The sequence below is a fragment of the Chroicocephalus ridibundus genome, chromosome 1, assembly GCF_963924245.1.
Source record: "Chroicocephalus ridibundus chromosome 1, bChrRid1.1, whole genome shotgun sequence".
Taxonomy (NCBI): Eukaryota; Metazoa; Chordata; class Aves; order Charadriiformes; family Laridae; genus Chroicocephalus; species Chroicocephalus ridibundus.
In genome coordinates, this window is record NC_086284.1 from 101,933,423 (window position 1) to 101,948,207 (window position 14,785).

The following is a 14,785-nucleotide window of genomic DNA, read 5'->3' on the forward strand; positions in this document are numbered from 1 at the left end:
AGAGGAGCAAATTTTTTTTTAAACTAATAATTAGTGTGAAAGAGAAGAACTGTCTGTAAGCAAACTGGAGGTTGATTATTAAATTTTTAATTCCATGTCGCAGTCTGCATGCATCTAGCAAAGCAGCGTACTCAGGAAAATTTATGCACAGGAACGGTTTGCAGGCTCCCCATGATACTGGACATGAGATAGGCACTAAGCAACAGCTGGGATATACCACTGACATCCACTAGTGAAACCCGTCTAAACTAAGTTAAGCACCACCAGAATCCCCCAACTGTCCACTTTTTTGGGGGGAGCGTGTTTGTTTTTTAAGGAATAAAAACATATGTACTAGTTTTGGCTGGGAGAAAGTTAGCTGTCCTCATAGCAGCTCGTATGGTGCTGTGTTTTACATTTGGATTAAAACTGTTGATAACACAGGGATGTTTTAGCTATTGCTGAGCAGTGCTTGCACAGCATCAAGACCTTTTCTGTTTCACACACTGCCCTGACAGCGAGTAGGTTGGGAGCGCACAACAAGCTGGGAGGGGACACAGCCAAGACAGCTGACCCCAACTGACCAAAGGCATATCCTGTACCATATGATGTCATGCACAGCAATAAAAGCTGGGGGAGGAAAGGAGAAAGGGGAGGAAGTTCTGAGTTATGGCATCTGTCTTCCCAAGCAACCATTATGCATGATGAAGCTATGTTTTCCTGGAACAGCTAAACATCTGCCTGGAAGTAGTGAATGAATTCCTTTATTTGCTTTGCTTGTGTGTGCAGTTTTTGCTTTGCCTGTTAAACTGTCTTTATCTCAACCCACGAGTTTTCTCACTTTTTCCACTTCGGATTTTCTCTCCTGTCCTGCTGAGGGGAGTGAGCAAGCAGCTGCGTGGGGCTCAGCTGCCTACCAGGGTTAAACCATGACAACACACTATGCCACTACACTTTCAACAGTTAAATAACCTTATAAAAGGCAAAATTAGAGCCTTTTGTTGGCAGATTTCTTTGGTCACCCTTCACTAACAGGTATCCTTAGTTAAATTATTTTTCGGGAACAAAAAGCAATCATGACCAGAACAAAGTTTACTCTATTTAGCTTCTGTGAAGGATGCACTCGGCTCCCTGACCAAACAAGGAGTAGCTTGGTTCAGGCTTCAAAGGAAGTAAAGGCCAACGCTGTGACCAGGCCATGAACTTCTCTAGTTCCAACCTGTTCTTTGAAAACCCACACAGGGACAGGTTGACATGGTGAGCTTTTATGTACATGAGCTTGGAAACCAGAACACCAATCATGTGATTAACACGCAATAAACAGCAGATGGTTCTTCCCAAACTAATTTGGTCAAGGAATGAAGAAAGTTGTAGGTACAAGGAGTCTTATGCTTACTTTTTCCATCGCACATAATTTGATTACGGCCCAACCACTTTACTCCATAAATACGACAGCCTAAGTGAGCTTTTTTTGAGCTCTCCCTCCTAAGTAGCTGGCAGCATGGTGGTGATCTCCCCTTGAGTTGGAACGCTTCTCAAGGTTACTCCTCGAGGTTGAGAGACCCTTTACAACTGCAGATCTTTGGTAAATGATCAATACCTCACATAACTTGGTATCACAGAGCAGTAAGGTCTTGATTGGTAACTTTGAATCATTATTATATCCTCTGTGCAATAGAGTAAAAGACTGAACCTTGCCATCAGACTTTGTTAAGCCTCACTTTACAACACCTTACTTCAATAAAACCACTTTTGCTGCTACCTTTTGCAGTGGTTCTTTAAGCAGCCTAAAGTCAAGCGACAGCTTCACTTCCTCTTTTAAGGCTTCCACACCAGAAAAGTTAATAATCTAGTAGAATATTTGCGCTTATAAACAGTCTTTTAAATTGAAAGAATGAATATAAAGAATGACAAAGGCCTACCAAAACAACACAAGTCCATCTTGCATTTTAGCACTATACACTTGTTTTAAACACACAAGCCAAACAGATATTTGAGAACCACAAACTCTAGCTTTAAATACAATACAGTTAACCAACGCTTTCCCCATACAAAATAAATCTGTTTACACAGCATTAAAATAACAGTCTATAACCATGCAAATACCATAGCGTCACAGTATCAGTGCAAAACCATGCTCCAGTATAGCAAAAGCCCTGTATATGAATTAACTTTGGCTAAAGCATCTTCCACTGAATTCCATTACACGTTAACTGAATCCTCTTCCTAAAGCCAAAAGGAACCCCACACCTGAATGCACACTGACAGGCAGGACTGGACAGTTGATTAAATCAGACATGACTTCAGTCTCACTTTCAATAACCTCAAAGAGACCCTTCGCCCCCTCATAACATACAGCCTACATCTTCTTTCAAGCAACCACCTCCCACCTCCTTCCAAACACAAAGTTCTGAACATACATTTGGTAGTTAAATATTACAGAGAAAAGGCACTTGGCTGAGAAAGTATACAATTATTAAAACACAGTGGCTGCAAAATTTCAGCCACACCATTAAATAACACATTCCAGGACAATGAAAATCAATATGCTGTTAGTCTTGTAATGCCAGCTGTAGTGTAACTTACCTTGGTATCATGTTTTTGATGACAATGATGATCTTTAGGATCAGACTGTGTTCTCTTTCTGTCTTTTTCTATATCTTTTTGTTCTTGAGAGATTATTAAATGAGATTCTGAAGAACTGCAGTCTCTGATATGTAAAAAGAGAGAACCCTAGTTCTTCCAGTGTTGATGCCTTTTCCCGGTATTCAAGACACATACCATACATGTATCACGAAAAAAGCAAAGACGAATACAAGAAGTCTACCCCTCGTAGAAGTGTAATGGCATAAGAATATTTAAAGGATTTGATGAAATAGCCATTTTTTATACCTTCAAATTGCACAGTCTGAAGTTATGCAAATACATAACAACCAAAAAAAGCACCATTTTCTATAAAAGGGACAAGACCTGAATTACCGCACTTTTTTTTTTAAATAATTAATTAAAAAAAAAAAAGTTAGTCTTGCCCTAGGCCACATTTTATTTGTGCACTACAGAAGGGAAACAAATTTAAGTTCCTCCAGAACTTTATATAGCAAAGTTAACATTAAAAGGTGGGTGTGATTGCACTGACATTTTCAGGCACAAAATTTCCTCAACAGCAAAGTATTTCAGGTTGGGAGGACAAAAAAACCCCATGAAAACATAACCGTTTCCTGTTATTTCCAACATGGGTAAAACAATGCTGAAGGAAACTGCTTGGAAGCAGAACACACCTCAAGATAGCTTATTTAATTCTTAAAAGTCCCCTTTACTCCTAGGCTGCACTGTGGTTGCAGTTCTGATCAGTTTATTCCTTCCATTTTTATTTACAGGCAGGTAACAAAATTTAAGCAATATCTATGCTATATATTACTTAAATCTTATACTAAGCATTGGTAATTAAAAAGAAAAAAAGCTCACTTGACAATTGCTTACTTTTTCTCAAGAAGCGACTTTTTTGGTTTCTGTTTATGTTGTTTAATACCTATAGAAAATTAAATAGAGGGGGGGGGGGGTGAGAAAAAGAAAGAATTAGCTAGTTTCAAAACAAAGTTACCAATGAAGGAATTCTGATATGTTCGAGGTAGATTTTGAAATCAGAAAAGGTTACCATTGATTTCATCTAATGTCTTCTTTAACTTGTCATTTTGTTGAATAAGATCCTTAAGTCCATCAAGAATATTCTTGCACAGTTCCTGAGCTCTCTCATTAGCTTCCAAAGCTAGTTCATGTTCCCCCAGTAATGACAGCGCCTTGCAGAAGTGGTAGTGACCCTGCATGGACATATTTTGAATTTCAAGCATTTATTCATACAAATAAGAAAACAATTTATGTTCAGAACCGCTGCAGTAGACAATACAAAGTAAAATTTTACATACGCAGAAGTTATCTACTCCACCTGTTTTAGGTCAAATGATCAAAAATTAAAGTTTACAACTACTCAGCACACTGAAACAGAAAGATAATTCACTGGGAATAGCATCTAGCCTCTGGCTTTGGAAAAGAGCAAATTTGCTTTTTCCCCTAATCTCAACTACTACTTTCCAATTTTGTAACTATCCCTTATTTACTCTTCTTTAGGACAAGAATATTGGGAAATACACGTTGGTCATTAATCAGGATTTTATTGTAAGGACTACGTATATTCTTTTTAAAGCATTGTGATAACATAGCTATGCACAACAATGTAATAAATGTTTTCTTCTGTCTTTACACATGCAGAACACCATGTGTGGAATAATTACTAAAATGGCCAAAATTACAGCATCGTTCACACATTAAGGAAAGTTATAAAATCAAAAGGCTTCTGAGGTAGAATACAGCTGCAGCTGGCATGCAAAGAATGCAACATCTGAGATTCCCTGTACAAGGCTGCTTGTGAAGCTACACGAGGGAGAGGACAAAATGTAACCTCCGTGGCCTTGCCTTGTGACGTACAGCAGATACGGGAACGAGATGGTACTATGAAACAGATAAGCCGCCTACTTGCTACCCTGAGCCAACATTTCGTCAAATTTTGATGAAATGCTGTCCTTTCTATGAACTTTGCTCACTATAATGTCATTATAACACCAAAACACACTTCCACCCCAAAGGCTACCCGCCTCCAAGGCGCGACCACTCCTCCTTGAGTCTGTGCCCTGAATTTTTCGTAAACTATACCTTTAAATGTGAAGCGAGAGAATTTTACACCAATCATAATAAAAGTATTTATGATTAAAGTTACTCAAACTCCACCTTGAAGATAACAAATAGTATAAAAATAGCCCGAGAGAGGGGGGATATCAGGGAAGACACCATCGTGAACCAGTCGAGGAGAACTCCATCACTGACTTCCGGGATCAGTTGACGGGCTGAGCCTTTCTTACCCCCCATAGGGATGCCTTTGGGTAAGACTTAGACTATACTGAGTGCTTCCTCGGGAAACTTAAAAATCTCTCTAGAGAATTTCTCTCCTACATTTATAGCCAGGCTGTATTGCTTATAACTTTGTCGCGTGTTTTGTATATTTAACAATACTTTTATTTGCACGTGCTTTGAAGACAGTGTATTTATCATCGGCAATCATAAGAACCCATATATCTGTTGTTTAAATAAACTGCACTGTTTAAGTAGCTAGTCATTTTGGTTTCTCACTGAATGCGACCAAAGACTCGAGAGTGGCCATGCTAGTTCATGAGCACGACTAGACTGAAGGTGCAGTCCACTATTAGTGTATCCAAATCGTAACAGCTTTATACATATTAAATATGATTGGACTGATAGTGATGAATTGGGCATCAGTCAGAATTTAAACCTAGCTGCATCTCGCCTCCCACTTCGGTGAGGAGTGTTAGAATGCAAGGGGGTTTATTTTCTGCCAAAACCGCTTTGTCCCCTTTCACGCAACACCAGGTAACGACACTTACAAGCACATCAAACCAACATTTTTAATATAAGAAAACTATGTACTTGGCTGACTGAAGCAGAATTCTTAGTCCACAAGGTACTGTGTTCATTCTACTGTCATCGGTGCTAAACAGAGATGAGAACCTGGCGCACCTACCTGGGTCAAACCTGTAATTAAGACTCTAGGTTCTTACGTTGGTTTACAGTACCAACAAAAGACAATTTTGAAATGTATATGAAACTAACCTTTGGCCAGTTAGGCTTCAAAATAGTGGCTCTTTTTCCATCAGCAAGGGCTCTCCTTAGAGAAGGGAGGGAAAAAGAAGAGGTATTTATTATTTATACTTCAGAAAAATCTACAGACCAGACGTACAAGGCACTATAAAAATACAAAGTGAATAAAAGAACAGTTAATTCACCTGTGTAAAGGCATGGCCAGATAACACTTCTTAGCTGAAACTTACCTGGGTTAAAGTGTCACAGTCTCAACTATTTCACCCATCAGATACTTATTCCCTCCCCCTACTCACTAGGTTTTCCAGCATTTCTGCATATGCAAGTACCCCTTAACTTAGTTCTAACAAAATGTTCCTTTAAAAACCAAAGCCTTAATAAAAAAGCTTGAATATCAAACCTACATATTTTGACAGAAATCATATTAGAGATTAGTTACATAATCATAGAGATTTGAGGATGCAAGTATTAACTGCTGAGCACTGAAAGACAGTAGCCTCTACAACTCTCAACAAACCTTGTTTCACCTGAAAGCGTTCATAAGTTGCCTAGTCACTACCACTGCTTTTTGTAACCAGTATAGCAGGAAAGCTTGTACAGAGGGATCTGAAGGAGGAGAATGAGATGCTCTGTGGTAATGAAAACCTTATTGCTGCCTTTCGGTACTTAAAGGGGGCTTATTAGAAAAATGGGAGCAAACTTTTTAGCAGGGCCTGTTGTGATAGGACAAGGGGTAATGGTTTTAAACTAAAAGGGGGTAGATTTAGACTAAAGATAAGGAAGATATTTTTTACGATGAGAGCGGTCAAACACTGGAAGAGGTTGCCCAGAGAGGTGGTGGGTGCCTCATCCCTGGAAACATTCAACAGTCAGGTTGGATGGGGCTCTGAGTAACCTGGTCTAGTTGACGATGCCCCTGCTCATTACAGGAGGGTTGGACTAGATGACCTTTAAAGGTCCCTTCCAACCCAAACTGTTCTATGAAAGAGAATGAAATGAATTTCAGTGAAATGAAAGCAAGTTAGAACAAAAAAAGTTCCCCACCACCACCTTAGAGAAACCCCCAGGTAGTAATGGCAGAACTTAGAGGTGTGGCAATACATTTAAAGAAATTACTAATAAAAAGACCCAACACAACAGAACTAGTGAGTACAATGTGAGAAATCACACCATATTCATATTGCAAAGGAAGCAAACACAAGGAAAAAACACTTGAGTAAAAGATAGACCATGGAGTAGAAAACCTCAAGATACTAAGGTATTATAAAAGCAGTTGAGAAGATGAGAAAAAAACCGAAGCACTTGTCTTGTTCTCTAGCGTGTGACGTTACGCTTTGTTTTCACCCACCCAGTCCTTCCTCCAGTGCCACCTTTCCACAGCCCAGCGCAGTGGTAGGGAAGAGAGCACTGTCAGAACTTCAGGACAGGAGGCCAGGCTGCCCTGAAAGGTCCTGTCCCGCATCAAAGCCCAGGAGGGAACACGACCACTGCCCCTCACCAGGCTCTGAAAACAGGAGGAAGACATGTGCCTTGGGTAAAGCCACGAACGCTTCAGGAGATGTTCTGGAGAACACTATATGACTTCATAGTTCTGTAACATACAGTACTGCCACCGCCAGTAGCAGGCCATAAGCTCTGTATTGAGTGTGCAAACCTCAGGACTAAGGCTGCCGGGTCTTGCTCAGCCTGAACTGCAACTTCACCTGCCTGCAGTTTTCTTTTACTTGGTTCAACTGTAATACCAATTTCTCAGACCAGGTGTCTGTGGCTAATTTGTTCTACTTCTGTTTATCTTTGTGTGGTACAACACAGATTTAGACAGAATAACTGCTTGTTACTACTATTTATACAGAATGAGGTATTTATGACTCCAAAACGATGATGTCCTGTAAAGAAATATAAGCCTGATATGACAGCAGAGGCCTTGAGAAGTAGAAACACAGGATGCAACAAAAGAGTACAGGCACAAGCTGACAAGAGATGGGGCACAGGCTTGGCACTGGAGACTCCATGGTTATAAATAATTCACCAACAGTCAGTTAAAGACAAGCCAAATCTGTACAAATAGAGTAACAAAGAAAAAATAATATCCATAAAATGTACCATGTATAGTAAACTCAGATGTAACATGGAGCTGCAGACGAACAATGACAGAGCAAAGGGGTAATAGCATGTTAGCAAACACAAAAGTGACCCCAAGTGGATGCCAGAGTGCGTAAGAAGAAACCATCAACATGAACATCACTTTCCTCCCACAGGAGGACTCTGCACGCTGACTGCTCTCACCCCACTGCTACAGGAATGGAACTGCCGACTTCAGTACCCAGAGGAGCAGTGGAGGGGTGAGCGTAACACCAGGAAAATGCGCGGAAACTAGGAATCATGTGGATACCAATTTTAATTACATATTACATTATTATTTCTTTTTATTTCAAGAATTAGAACTGGACTAATAACAATTAGACCCTTAAAACTTCAGTTATATTAACAATAAATTCTTGGCTTGGCTTTACATAAAAAGTATACATCCACCTTGCTCATATACAAGATTTTCAGCTTAACAACTGGCTTAAGGAAAATAACCTCCATACCCACACTCATCTTTTCTTCAACAGGTTTAATAAAAATCACAATACTCACTGGTACTGAGATATTTTTTTCTGTTATATAACCCTGCCACACACAAATTTTAAATGGTATTACATACTGCCAACAGATACAGCTAGTATTTTTCTTAATATCAGTTTTACGAGGTAGTAACAACACAATTAATATATACTTTTTTTTTTAAAGGGCTGTTTTCTGAAGTATATTGCCAATTTTTAACTGCAGATCACCACAACATTTCAGATTATAAAAAAAGGGTTACTTACTTGTACTGCCTTGTGAGAATTAAACAAAGAGCTCGGTTTCCATACAGAAGATGGTTTGCAGGACTTAAAAAAAAAATTGGAAAAATTAGTAACGTATATTACTTTTGAAAATCTTAAGGGGGAACAAAATAATTAAGTTTTCACAGTAATTGTCTGCAAGCACTCTAGCACCAGCAATTATATACAAGTTTCCTTGAATAGTCGCATTAATTTAAAAGTTGTCACTGAGAATATTAGTTTTAATTATGTAACAATTTGTAACATGTGGGACCACTAATGCAATTTCCAATTAATTCAAATCACTCTCAGCCTACTTTAAATCTCTCTCTGGTTTAGGGAATTTTCTTTCTTTTTTTGTTTGGTTTTTTTTGTTTTGTTTTTTTTTTTAAACTCCTTCCAAGTCACTAGGCTCTGACAAACGTGCCAAAGCACACCTCAAATGGTGCAAAATTATGGCTAGAATGTTCCCTACAGTCTGAGCTCTGTTAAAAAAAATAGAAAAAAAAAAAAAAGGGAGAGAGAGAGACACAACCCCAAAGCATGCAAAAGCCAAAAAAACAGGCAAATAGAGCGTGAAGCATGAAAAAGCTAGCTGGACTGTCACATACATCCCATTTTGTTTTGTTCTGGAATTCCTAATTTTGAAGACCTAATTAAATCAAACATCCCATGAACACTTCTGGATCACTGGGTCTACAACTTTTTCATAACCCCTCTGCCTGACTGGGCAGACTAAGCAGCAGTTCTAAAGAGCTAAAGCATTGCCCGCAACGTACCTAATGGAGAATCATAGAATGGTTTGGGTTGGAAGGGACCTTAAAGTTCATCTAGTTCCAACCCACTAGACCACGTTACTCAAAGCCCCATCCAGCCTGGCCTTGAATACTTCCAGGGATAGGAGAGAATGACGTGGAAATCCGTGTATGTAATCCAGCAACCAGTTGAAAGGAAGCCAAGGGAGGATGCAGCTAATTAAGGAAGGAGTGTGATGATGGAGCTGATGAATGTCATCTCACAGTGGGAGAACGAGAAAGGGAAGACAGCACGCAGAGACGATAAAGAAGGACTGCCTAGCTGCTAGACATCACTGAGCTATCCTTCACCTTCCAGCAGGATCTTAAGTACAAAAAACAACTTCTGACAAATAGCTGTAACAACAGCTTAGCTTTACAGCTCCTGGAAACCATAAGACTTCCTTTGCCCTTTCCAAAACATGGGATTTCTTTTGCTCTTTCACCGAGCAAAAGCCTTCTCCAGCCTGATCCGCCATCTCAGATACACTCACTTGAACAAAGTAAGCCTACCCAACTTTTCAAGGAGCCTAAAATCAGCTTGAATTTGGGATTGAAACGTATGTATAAATAAAAGTTTGCACAACCAATTTTTTATGAAAGGCGTGACTTTATGAATTTCACCATATTTCATAGACATCAGAACTTGAGAAAGCAGCATTTGCATGACTATAGCACAAGCAGCAGTTAAACCAAACCAGCATTCTGTACCTAGTTCACGTTACATGAGGACTTCAGGAAGGGAGTAAATGCTCTATATGCAAAGGACATAAATTCTCATTTAATCTTTGTCTCCCTGCCCCTTTCAAGAGCCCAGGAAGCTGAAGCCTTTCAGCAAGTGACTTTTTCTACGTCTTGTTTAATTTCTTTCCAAAGGAAATTAAGCCCGTCACAGACAGAGTTGCCAAGAGCAGATATTTAAAAAAAAAATAGTCTGTTCTTGTTCACTAGTTCTGCATCATAGCTGAGATGATAAATATTTGCAACAGTTGGTCATTCTGTCCTGCTGGAAGAACATTTACTAGGGATGATACCAAAAATGGCTGTTCACACCAAACAACTTATTTCCTTTCAGTTTTACTATATTACAATTGTCATTTTAGACCAGCTTTAAACCCTAACAAGACTTTTGGGACAGTAAAAGTGCAAACAACCGCTAGTAACAGGAAATAAAATAGAACAAGAAATGTGTTATGTAGCTTTTTTTTTTTTTTTTTAAAAAAAGGTATCGTTTGGCCTCTAAGTAGAGCGGCTCATGCAAAACTATACAAAATCAGGACAAATCTGAATATGCTGAATACATATGATATAACACAATCTAGTTAACCAGTTTAGTTCTTACCAAAACTCTATGGCTTTAGTGTATGACATTATAGCATGATCGAAGTTTCCTTGGGAAAACTCCTCATTTCCTTTCTGTTTCATAGATTCACTGTTCTGTGAAATCAAGAAAAAACAATTCGCCAACCACTGTAATTAAACTCAGTTGCAATGAGAAGTAAATAAAACATTCAACAAGAGGCAGCTAAGTGTTTATGCTTGTAAAAGCAGGTTACGTATGCACTATTAGTTGTAATTAAATACTTTTAATTAATTGCAATTAATAAGCTTCAAAGTGTACAAATGAAAATGTTATGCAGACAAGAATACAATGAACAATAATTAAAAAGCAGGACTAACTCAGAAGGTCTCCTGAGCTCCGTAATAGAGTTGTCATCAAAAGCATGTGTCAAATAGCAAAGCAGGCAGAGTACAGCACAGCTCAGCCAGTTCCCTACTGAGTGCCTTTCAGCACAGCTCCTGAACTACAGAATTGTAGCAAGGAAGACACAGGAATTAACCAGACTCTTGTAAAAAAAACCACCCAAACATCTACACTAAAGGAACACATGGCAAAGAATTTGAGAGCATCTTATTTCTGTGTTAGAAGTATCAAGTTGAACAATCTTCTATCAATAATAACTGCATTTCCTTGAGGGTTTTTTTGGGGATGAAGAGGGGAACGCTCTCCGATGTACACCAGCACCATAAGCAACTAATTTTCTGTTTATTATGCCAGGATCTCTCAAGGTAACTATTTATGTCAGGAAAATTACTCACTCACACTTTTGAAATCTTTGATCATTTGGTCACTTTATCTTTGATCATTAAAAAAAACCACAAAAAATAACAACAAAAAAGGAAAAGCACAAACACATTCTGGTATCTTCTCTCACCTTCCTACAGTTTTCACAGGTCACAGCTTTAAATTCTTCAACTAAATTACAATCTTCCAAAGCAACTTTAGTAATATAACGTTTGCCTGTAGACAAAATTCAGAAAAATATAGTGGGTGAAGAAGTTACCAAAGACTAGAAGTAGGGTTTATCTTCCGCTGCTAAGAATCATGCTCTGTTTTCTGACTGGAAGCAAAATTTGACATACCAACTAAATAACAAATTAAGCAACAGAAGTGTTCAAAAGAAAAGAATTATTTATTATTGTGTAAGCCCAAAATAACTGGTTGCAGATCACCAAACATTTAAGCACTTGCCTAATTTCAAGTAATAAAGTGAAATTCAATTGTATTTTAAAGAAATTTGCATTTAAAAGATTTGTAAAGATTTGGGTGTTAAAGAATTCTACTTCAGTACTTAACTATAAAAAGATTCTTCTCCTCACATGGAAATTCGATTTCTACCACCCTGTTACTTACTGCAACAGCTGAGTTAGAATGTGTACATGCAAAAAGACAGACCAGAGTATAAGCCATTTAACACACATCAAAAACAGCAGGCCTGGGAGCTTTTTGTAATTTCAGTAGAAGTTCTGCTGCTAGTCCGGATACCTTACGCTAACTCCCATGAGCTGCCTAAGTTGATTTTTGAAATATGAATAACATCTCAATTAATATTTTGACAAAACCCACTGACAAATATTTAACAGAAAGACTCAAATAATATTTCAGGCAACCTTCAACTTAACCCTAAGTTAAAGGAATAAAGGACACACATACAGCCCATAGTGGACACTAAAGTGAAAAAGCTTTCTGACGATCTGTTCTGAAAGAGCACGTGCACTGTAAATATGACCCACGTACACAAATTCAAGGAAGAACTGGCTGGTTCAAGCAAGCAAAAAACAAGGAAAAAAAATGCACATCACCACCACCCCTATTTTTCCTTTCTTCCAGTCACTTCCAGATTAATGACACACATACAAACATTACTTTCTTCACCATTGTTTCTTCAAAAGTGTTCATACTTACATTCAACAAAGAAAATTTCAAGATAGATCCAGCCAAAATCACCGAGTTTCTCCAGCCTCTGCAGAATACTGACATCACCTGTGTATCTGACCCAATCAAGTGCATCCCCAATATCAAAGACACCCTATTTCAATTGAAGGAAAGGAAAATAAAAAAAAAAAGTGGTAACTAATTCTACACAAAGCAAAGTCTTAAAACAAAACCAACAACCACCACACAAACCAACAGCTCTGGCAATATAGTGGAAGCATTCCATGTAAATGTAACAAACGATACTACAGTAGCACTTATGCTATGCACTTGTCCCCGATTTGGTAGCCTTTGAAATAGGCAACAGCTCAGAAATATAAATATCTGGATGACTCGAGCACAGCATAATACAGCATATTTACAAAATGAAAACAGTCATTCTTTCAACAGGAGACAGGGGAGCCATTCGAACTATAGAATTTGATTTAGAAACTTTTTGTTGATGACTGCACACAAAATTGCTTCAGTGTGAAGTGACAAGCCTGATTAAAAAAACGCAACATTCTCCAGGCTGTTAGACATGCAGGCCAGGGCTAAGACTTTATTCTGTAAATCATGACTTTCCTTCTATTCAAACTAAATTTAAATTGTTTGAGCCACAGAGCTTTATTTGAAGGAGAGGATTAAGTGAAGAATGCCCGTTGCCTGGGATACTCCCGCATTATCTGGGCCTACAGATTTTGAAAAATAATTTAAAAACCCCACATAACTAAGAAAAATATCACTAAAATTACAGGAACTGGGTTACCCAGCAGTAACATACAGTTGTACCTATTCTGCTTCTCCTATTGCTACTATCAGCTATGATATCGTCTTCTAACTTCAATGCGTTTGCAGTTAACCTACAGAAGGCAGCAGAAACTTAAAAAGTGGGGAAAAAAGTAACAAACACAGGAAAACTAAGAACGTTCACAGTCCAAAGTTTAGAAGCTGAAAAGCGTAATGAGTATAGTTCTACTGTACACTGAATTTGATAATGAAGATGGATCAGCAGGTTTCCAAACCACACTTTTACTCAGGCATTCACAGTCCTTCAGAATGAGTCAGCAGCACTATTTGAGAATCTCATAAAAGATTTCCAACCTGTCTCCAAAGAGGAACACTCTTGCATCATTACAGTAATCAAGCTTAGCCCTACTTGTAGCCCTTTAGCCCCATCATACAGCTTTGCCAATGCTAGTAAGAGGCCACAGGCTTCGTACAGAGTTTGCACTGCCATTGAATTGTCAGGCTTATTCTGAGCTTGTCCTGACCTGCTTAAAGCTCTGCTTTAACTTGGTTTTAACTGTAACACCAATTTTCTTCTGAACAAGTGGCTACGACTAATTCAGTTTACTTTTGTATGGTACAACAATAGCTTTCACATAGACAGTAGTAACAAGTATTTAATGATGCTATGACTGACATGAGGCAGCACAGAGAAATGCAAGCCAAATATGATAGAGCATAGGCCATGAAAAATGGAGACACATAATGCAATTTAGAGGAATATAGGCACAGGACCGTAAGTGATGGGGCACAAGCTGACATGGGAGAACCAATGGCTATAAACAAGTGGTCAAAAAAAAAATAAAATAATAGAGCTGGACAAAATTGGGCAAAAGCAGTTTCTAACATATATAAAACATACTATGCATATGTAACTTGAACCTGCAGACCAATGGCAATAAAGAGCAGGGTATAAAAGTGCATTACCAAACACAAAAAATGAACCTAAGTGAATGAACCTAATGAAACTAATTAGATGAACCTAATGAACCTTCCTTGAATGAGGAAGAAGAAAACATCAACAGCAGGCCTTGCAATAAAACACTCCAGGTAGGGATAACTATACCCCCCACCACACACATGCAAACACCAGACAGAAGCCATTCACTTTAGGATCCCAAGGAGCAGTACAAGAGTGAGCACAACACCTGGAAAAGGGTCAGATACTAGGAAGAGTGTATATTACAATTTTAACTGTATTATCATTAAAGAGGTTTTCTGCTTAGTCATATTCATTTCTTCATTTTCTTCCCTCTTCTGCAAGAATTAATTCTGGAAGATTTCAATTATATTAACAACAACTTCTTGTCTTTACAAGGAATAAGCCTTCAGCAAGAAGTGGCAGATCTGTGAGACAGCAACAAGGAAAGCCACCAGCAGGTACCAAAGTTGATACTGGAGGGCTGACCTGGGCTCCAGCTGCACAATCT

The 14,785-nt window shown here is 38.5% G+C and overlaps 1 protein-coding gene across 3 annotated transcripts in view; it reads right to left on the minus strand.

Moving 5' to 3' along the window:
- TTC3 (tetratricopeptide repeat domain 3) overlaps positions 1–14,785 on the minus strand; it is a 66,035-nt gene that overhangs the window by 43,920 nt on the left and 7,330 nt on the right. For all 3 annotated transcript variants that reach the window (XM_063345613.1, XM_063345620.1, XM_063345604.1), the window contains exons 7-14: positions 12,558–12,681; positions 11,527–11,612; positions 10,653–10,747; positions 8,520–8,582; positions 5,659–5,713; positions 3,635–3,797; positions 3,460–3,508; positions 2,566–2,689 (exon numbers count right to left, since the gene is read on the minus strand). In XM_063345613.1, coding sequence (XP_063201683.1) covers positions 2,566–2,689; positions 3,460–3,508; positions 3,635–3,797; positions 5,659–5,713; positions 8,520–8,582; positions 10,653–10,747; positions 11,527–11,612; positions 12,558–12,681 — 759 coding nt within the window. The remainder of the gene's footprint in view (positions 1–2,565; positions 2,690–3,459; positions 3,509–3,634; positions 3,798–5,658; positions 5,714–8,519; positions 8,583–10,652; positions 10,748–11,526; positions 11,613–12,557; positions 12,682–14,785) is intronic.